Source organism: Leiobunum rupestre, chromosome 9 (assembly GCF_980474605.1).
Source record: "Leiobunum rupestre chromosome 9, qqLeiRupe1.1.hap1, whole genome shotgun sequence".
Lineage (NCBI taxonomy): Eukaryota > Metazoa > Arthropoda > Arachnida > Opiliones > Sclerosomatidae > Leiobunum > Leiobunum rupestre.
The window spans coordinates 18,552,820-18,561,351 of NC_143392.1; the positions used below are offsets into that span (position 1 = coordinate 18,552,820).

General features: G+C 38.7%; 1 protein-coding gene across 2 annotated transcripts; it reads left to right on the forward strand.

Annotated features, from left to right (window-relative positions):
• The first annotated feature begins 482 nt into the window (after positions 1-482).
• LOC149926762 (C-type mannose receptor 2-like) lies at positions 483-7,373 on the forward strand. Of its 2 annotated transcripts, none has more exons than XM_090158406.1 (19): positions 483-593; positions 653-843; positions 912-1,089; positions 1,165-1,296; positions 1,359-1,487; positions 1,547-1,686; positions 1,758-1,866; positions 1,928-2,181; positions 2,240-2,414; positions 2,482-2,631; positions 2,695-2,808; positions 2,867-3,034; positions 3,104-3,136; positions 4,429-4,691; positions 4,754-4,928; positions 4,994-5,155; positions 5,223-5,330; positions 6,925-7,092; positions 7,168-7,373. In XM_090158406.1, exons 1-19 carry the CDS (start codon positions 539-541, stop codon positions 7,275-7,277), a joined length of 2,814 nt encoding a protein of 937 aa, XP_090014532.1. In that variant the 5' UTR covers positions 483-538; the 3' UTR covers positions 7,278-7,373. The 2 variants fall into 2 exon arrangements, with proteins under 2 accessions (XP_090014532.1, XP_090014531.1); XM_090158405.1 differs by having other exon boundaries at positions 484-593; positions 1,162-1,296.
• The last annotated feature ends 1,159 nt before the right edge of the window (positions 7,374-8,532 follow it).

Below are 8,532 nucleotides of genomic sequence, written 5' to 3' on the forward strand. Positions count from 1 at the left end.
CGTCGGACTCTAGTTTATGATAAACTGAAAACAATGATAATTTTGTTTACGTATTTCGATTGCTATGTAATTTTGATATTGTAAGTGCTAAAAAAAGTACAAGTTTAATAATATCTCGGACAACAAAGGTTCTGTTGGTATAGCTAGTTTTTTCACCTTCAGAGATAGTGACACTTATAATAACTAATTTATTTCTTATTTTTGAAACAGTTTAGTTTCTTCTCCTTGTTATTTACATTATTAAATATAAACAATTTCGTTGTATTATTACGTTTCTAGAGCAACCAATCAGAACCAAAACATTTTACGTTCATTTATAGACTGATGTATATGGTTAATCGATATTTTCAATTAATGGGGAGTTTCATAAATTATCTTTTTCTATTTACCCAATTTTTACATTCTGATTTCTGTGGGCTGGTGAGCTCCGCTTCAGTTTGGGAACAACGCTCAAGCAACAATGATTAGAAATAACAATGGGAATACAAAAGATATATAAGAGTCAAAAGAGGAGTGAATCTCATCAGAAAGGGATAAGATGACGGAGAGTCAAGTCACGACGACTTTGCTTATTTTGGCACTTTTATCCATTGGTAAACTTGCAATGTCGAAGTGAATCGAATATAAACTTATTTTAACCGATATTATTTAGCGTTTTGCGAGTTGATTCCGTGTACTAATGGTAAAGATGGTTGGTATCTCTTCAACGAGTCTTGTTACAACTTCATCGAGGATGGCACACGACGAACGTGGGATGAATCTCAGAGATATTGCAGGGATAACTTGAAAGCCAATCTCGCCTCAATTACTTCCAAAGAGGAGAATGAATACATTACGGGCGTTGTGAGTAACCAATATTCCCAATTTTGACCTTAACCATCGATGGCAATATATAACACGCGTATACCTAGTTGCAGACCTTCGAACTTATTAAATCGCCATCATCGTACATGGGACTACGGGCGATTGGTATTAACGCGACGTACAAGTGGTCGGATGAGTCCATCTTCGACTTCAATCTTTTCAAGGACGGAAAAGTGATAATGCCAGAGACAAGGGCGTCGTGCGGCGTAATCACCAACATCAAAGGTTAGAATTGTTTCCAACTTTATGAAAATAAATTATTTGAAACAGATTTAGAGCGAATTTGGACAATTCCAGCAGTATGGGGAGGGGTAGATTGCAACACCGTATTGAGAAGTTTCATCTGCAAAAAGAAAATCTCAGCCGTGGAACTGGCGATCGAGTCACCTTTCGTAGAAGGAAACTGCAAAGACAACACCTATCGCAATTTCAGTAAGCATGAAACTCAAATTGCCAAGAATTGAGTGCGACATTTTATTTTCTTGGTTCCTAAGGGGGTCAGTGTTACAAATTCTACAGCGACCGAATTGTGGATGGCCGTGGTAGTACGTACGATAACGCCCGGAAGATTTGCCAGAAAAACGGTGGGGAGTTGGCTTCTATCCATTCCCAAGACGAACAAGGTACAGCTGCAGTGCCTTAATCCAAATTGGATTACGTTTAACCGTTAAATTGTTGGCAGATGTAATGACAGTTGAGTTGGCCTCTCTGAACACACCTGTATGGATTGGTCTTCGCAAAGAAGGTCGCAAGGGATCCTGGCACGAATGGGAAGACAAATCTAAATTATATTTCACGAACTGGGCTCCCGGAGAACCTTCGGTAAGCAAGACTCATCTGCCAATATTGATAGAAAAATATGTTGTTTCTTAAATCGTTACTTTCATCGCCAGAGCTATAAAGAACCGTGCGTCGAAATGTACCACATCTTGAACGTGGCCGGGAAATGGAACGACGTTCTTTGCGACAAGAAATTAGGTTTCGTCTGTCAAAACAAAGCTGGTAAAGAAGTCAATTGAGAGGTATATTCGAAATAAAAAATAATGTAAACTTTTTTACGTAGATCCTAAGGAAAATAAGCCAACACCGGCACCTAATCGCTGCAGAGCCGGAGAAACGCGTTTGCGAGATGCTTGTTTCAAAGTAGCAACAGAACCCTTGGATTGGGAAAGCGCCGAAAACGCCTGTGAGAGGTATCCCAACAGCGGACATCACACGTCGATCAACGACAACTTCGACCAAGCCCTCATTGACGTGTTAGCCAAGGAAACTATTCAAGGGGATATGTGGCTGGGATTCTCAGACAGGAACCTATCGGTAGCGTACTTAATATCTAGGAAGTCGATAAAATATCTAACTTGAATGGTACTTTAAGAACAATGGCCTCTTCACGTGGGCGGATGACCATCCAGTGTACTTCACGAAATGGGACACGGACCAGCCCCAACCGGACACCGCCGGCGACCGATGCGTCTCCACGAAGTCAAACGAAAGATGGACGGTGAACTCGTGCGCCAACAAGCTACCATACGTCTGCCGAAGAAACGATTGTACGGTGGAAAATATCAAATTACAGTATTTTTAGAAACTGTTCTAAACGTAGCTTAAAACACGCAGACAGGAAACCGGATAAGCCGGTCATAGTTGGATTATGTCCGGAATCAAACACGACTCAATGGGTTGACGTTGGTAACAAATACTGTTACACCGTCAACTACAGGAATCCCAGAAGCTGGGACGAATCCCTTAGAGCTTGCTCGTCGTTAGGTAATGCGGAAGAACCTGGATACACTTAACATATATTCTATAACATTTTTTCCAAAACTCAAGGTCGAGGTGTAAAACTCGCGTCATTCCATAGTAAACACGATATTGATTTGATGAGGACCTCAATAGCCGACACTGAGAAAAACCTGTGGATTGGTCTGATACAAGACGATAACGGTTAGTTAAATTTTGCTCCAAATTATCGATTACCGCAGATATATGAACCCATTTTAAGGAGTGTACAAATGGTATGACGGGACACCGGCTAACTTCATTCCTTGGGATAATGGAGAGCCAACGCCATCAAGGAACGAGGGCTGTGTAGAAATCTTGGGACACAAGATGTTGTACAACAACCGCAATTGTCAAGAGAAAGGAGGCTTCATTTGTGAAGTTCTAAAATGTACAACCGTAGTCAAACATGTAGTTATTATATTTTAGCCGCTTTATAAAACGTTTTCCCTCTTCGCAGCTCCCGCCCCAACAACCACACCAGGCCCAATTAGTAAGTTTCGCCAGATTTCATATTCAATACCATATTTAATACCAATACATTTTTTCCTACTGCTACCTTTCACTTCCGCAATATAGTTGAAGGATTATCCCTAAATTTAGTAGTGTTTGTTAGTTTAAGTTTTCCTATTGGTCAGCTAAATCAAATGTAGCAGTAAATGTAGGTCAATGTTGAAAAATATTACCCCCAGAGACAAAGAGAGTGGTTTTAATAGTAAATTTTAAGATACGCATTGTTGGTCGTTATATATCAGACATCTTTTATGCTCGGGCTTCCGTTGAAATTAAACTTTCAGATAAACATATCAAAAGTCGAAGTGGGTGCATACTTTTAACCGAAGTAAATTAACCGAAGTTATTGGAATTAACTTGAAAACTGGGAGGCATTTTCCTTATGGAAATCTAGTTAAAATGGAGCGGATCTACAGGCTCATCTACTCCAACGAAAAATTTCACTAGAGAGTTGTGGGAACTATATTCCCTATAAAAGCTGTATATAATTCTGTGATTTAAGCGGGTGCTCAAAAAATTGTGAGCGCGCGTTTTGAATATCATTTCAATATCACGTGTTATTCTTATCCATTGAAAGGTAACTTAAGCCTAACAATGGGTAACATCAGTACGGGGTTTAGCTGTTTTCTCCGAGAGACGGTAGGTGGCGATGGTAAAACTTAGGGTCGATAGCAACTTAGCACGTAAAGTTTTAAAAGTATGCCTTAAACCATGGACCAAGAATCTAAAGGGGCTCACTGTTTAGACTTTAAAAAGCACGCGTTAATAATGGGAATAGGAAAATCACGATTAACTTTAGTTCAATGTGGACAAACTTGGCGTCGCTGAAGTCGATTTCCGGCGTAGTTCCGATTTAGGCCACGCATACGGTGTCGAAATATCGGGAAAAGTGAATCCCCTTGTATTATTGGTCCATGTTTAAACTATGGTTCCGTAAGGAAAACGTTTCCAACATCGCCAATATAGCGGTCTGATAACTTGGGTTCATTTTCTTCTGGTTTTACTGATATCGCCAGATTTCCGAGTAAAGCCAGAATTCCTACTGATGAGCCCCAAAAGGGACTTTTTAAATAGTGTTGCTTTCAAATTAAATACTTCTCTAATGCCAATTATGGTAATAAATTTAACCTTAACCCGTTAATTTTGAAATTAGCGGTAAAAAATGTCAATCTACGGACTGCACTGAGAAAACCCCTGACATTTGCCAAACTGCTCCGATTAAACAGCGCGAAATGAATAATTTCTCAAAAAAAATACGATTACTTTAAAAAGGTACGGTCGTGGTTACTACGGTCCCAACACCTCCCGACTGTTGGACGGACGAAGAGGGTTACGTCAAATTTGGAAATTCGTGTTTCAAAATGTACACGAGCGAACAGAAGTCGTGGGACGCCGCCGAAGAAGACTGCCAACAACGAAAGGGACACTTGGCATCCCTCAACAGCGAGTACAAACAAAGTTTCATCAATACTCGCTTATCCGGGCTAGATGAAAATAGCGACTGTCTTTGGATCGGACTAAGCGCCGAACCCGACGTAAGAATACAAATATTCCGATTTCCCCGGTAAAAAGGCGAGTCTAAACGATTGTCTTTCAGACCAACCAATTCAAATGGGCCGACAAATGGCCGGTGTACTTCACAAACTGGGGCTCCCTTCAGCCGCAACCCTTCAACAGCACCAAAAGATGCGTTTTCCTCGACACAAACCGGAAGGAGTGGAACAGTACTGAATGTTCGGAGGAACGAAGTTACATTTGCGAAATCTCCAAAGGTGAGTTTATTCAATACCGAAGATTAGTCGCTGAAATATAAACACCCGACTACCGTTCTTGGTAGACGTACCACCAGTGGTACCCGAAGTACCCGACGGAGTTTGTCCGGATCACGTGGGCGAATGGGTGGACATAGGAACGGAATATTGTTACTACGTCGAAAATGGGGATGTTTTTTCAAAATCAATTCCATGGGCCTACGCAAACATATTCTGCGTTAAAAACGGTAAAATATCTGGAATAATCTTAAGTCTTTTAATCAAGGGTTGGTAATGAGGGCTTTTGTTCTCTAGACGCCGAGCTCGCCAGCATTCACTCGCAACATGAAGCGGACATGTTGGCACCCTACTTGAAGGAAGCTCAATCCCCAATATGGATAGGCCTAGTTCAGAAGCATCACGGTAAGCTACAATCTCGCGAAAATTATTAATCATAAATATTGTATTTATTATCTCTAAATATAAATAAATACACTTTTGGTAATAACTAATGATTATATACTATTGAACCGAATCCCATTCGTCCGAATGTACCATTGAACCGAGTTCCAATGGACCGAAAACCACGTTTTGCACGGTTTTCATTCAATATAATGTTAGGGATACATGCAACTATTATAGATTCGGTCAAATGGGAATTCGGTTCAATAGTATATAATCATTAGTTATTACCAAAAGTGTATTGTATGGGAAAACTCATACAAGCGAATTCCCATTCGGCCGAATCATACGATTTTGACGGATTTTAACCTAACCTAACCTTACCTTACCTAAGTGCAACCAGAACTATAGCCTATACTATACCCTATACTATGTCTTTAGTGTTGGTTTGACTAATAAAACTTGCAATGTATTCTAAGTATGGGGCCTGACGGCGCCACGCACTCACTTCGCTCGAGCGCTGGGGTCGCGTGGCGCCACCCCAACCAAATTCTTGCTATCACGTTGGGCCGTCTATAACGCAACCTAGAGGACAGTACATAGCCAAACGCACCAAGTATTGTCCAATCCAATATGAATCCAACCTAACCTAACCGAACCTACCAAATCAGATATGAATTAATTCGTTTGAATGGGACCCCGCCAACTTTCGTGCTATTTTTATAAATATATTGGCTATATATTGATTCGGTCGAATGGGAATTCGGTTGTATGGGATATAACCATAACACGGATGTGTTCAGGTTAAGGGGGAAGAATACAGTAAAAGCCTCTTTTTCGTTCAAGCTGAACGTTTCTGTGTTAACAATTACATAATTGAATTATATTTTTCTTATTAGGCTGAACCTTTCTCTAGTGCTTAAAATAATTTTGATAATTATAATAATAATAGTTAAAGAGATATAAGGTCCTAACTAAAGGGTAGTTTGGGCGCTTGTCCAACTTGTTTAGCTCCGGGGGTCTGAATTAAAACGTAATAACTTAATTACTTTAAAATTTTAAATTATCCAAATTATTTTAGTCACTAAACAAGAGGTTGTTCTACACTTAAATATTAATTTTATAAGTTAAAATACAAAATTAAAAGAGTTTAGCTTGAAATAGCGCGAAAGTAGAAAATGGCCACTGTAGTCTTCCCACTTAACAGATAATATTTGACCGCAATAATAGTCTCGGTTTTCATGCTGACTGAAAGATATTTTCCGCCTAGATGGAGCAAGATAGACCTTACAAAATTACACTTTAAAAGTCGGTTGGGCGTGGTTTATCTTCCGGCAATCACGATGCGAACAGGTGCTGCTCTTCGGATACCTTTTCCATAAAAAAAGTGCTGCGGTTAACGGTAACAGTAAGTGTAGTGAGCTGTTTGCTCGCGTGACTTGAAGGGCTTGCCACCACCCTCCTACGCAATTTAACCCGGCCACCGGTAATTGGTTTCACAATTCACTAGTTGCATAGCTTAGCTGATTATTGATTATTATTATTATTATTATTATTATTATTATTAATATTATCTGTCCAACTGAATACAATCCCGATAATAATTTATAATTAGGTGAATTCGGGTGGCTTGATAAAACGCCAATGGATTTCCGCCACTGGGACGAGGGCGAACCAAAAAACGCCAGCACTCATCATTGCGGAGTAGTTGATCCGATCTCGTTAAAATGGAGAACGAACAACTGTGCGCCATCGCTAGGATTCATTTGCAAAATTAAGAAAGGTAACTGACAAACCCGTCTTGTTCAATATAAATAACAACATTAATTTTAAATAATATTTATCATAACGCATTTAGTGATGTCCGACATTTTACCACCGAAGCCACTTATCGATAAAGGTGTGACGATAAACAATATTTTTCACGTGTACCAGGGTGGTCGATTAAATATTATACCAATTTTTTAAAACCAAATAGAATAATTTTATGTTTTAATAATTTAAGGGTGTATAAGATTATTTTTTTCGTTTATGGTAATATTAAATACAATTGGATGATAATTATTTGTGGAAAAGAGCTTTTGCGGAAATAAAAACTTTTGGTTTCATGAAGTTTCAGTCTAATTTTATTTAAATTGAAGTTAGGGCCGTGCAGAGGAGTTGAAGTAAGCTCCCCAGGGCCCGGCAGAAGAATTTATTTTTAGATAGAGATAATATTTTCAGTTGACTTGGCTCATATTAAAGAGATACGTATATGAAGTTTCTTCATCAATTATTTAAAAATATAGTGAAGAAAAATATAGCTATAAAACATTTGGTATAAATATAAATATTCACGATTAATTTCAAATTTTAAAATAGAAAGATAGCGTAACTTTTTTATCACATACTGTCTACGTCATAGCTAGGTTGAGGTTTATTGGCTGCTACTAGAGCGAGCTGGAAATATAATTTTTAGGGGATTACAGGAGGAAATTTTACTCCCATCGCTTTCTTTTGATCTGAGTTTCCCGCTTTCACACGCTTTTAGACCCTCATTCGATGGAAAGTAATGGAAAGATAAGCCACTTTTGTTGTTATTATTACTGCAGGAAGGAACTGCACAATACACCGTGGCGCTCACGGTCTTCGGTGCTTTCGGTGGCATCTTTCCGTAGAATATAAATATTGTTATAATGACTACGTATAAGAAATAATGATATAATTTTTAAACAATACCTTGTTATCGATTTTTTCTACAATTTCTACTTTGAAAACAATATTTTTACACGTAGCCGGCTCATGAAGTCGTGTTTCGAGAATCTCGAACCGCGTGGTCCACGAGAAGAAAGTCAAAAATCCTCTACGCGATAGTAGAAAAAGACTACTGGAAATTCCCCGCCGCTCGAGTGCGCCGAAATCGACCAAACTCATGACGTCAACAATCTGTGAAGTTTTGCGCGGCTATTGAAATACCATTATTTTGCATTAAAATATAAAACTAAATACTAATTGAAATTGCTAATATGTATATATATTCTGATTCAGGACTTAAAAATCTATCATAACGTGTAAGCCAAAGAACAAAATTTTAAATTAATCTGAGTTGGCACTATCTCTTTAAACTAAATCATCAATACTGTCTGAATAATTTATACGTAAAGTGTTTAAAAATTAAATTTTATTATCGACTTCACCCACCAAACTGTAGGAAGATGGTGGCTCGCGTGTCACGAAGGGCTTT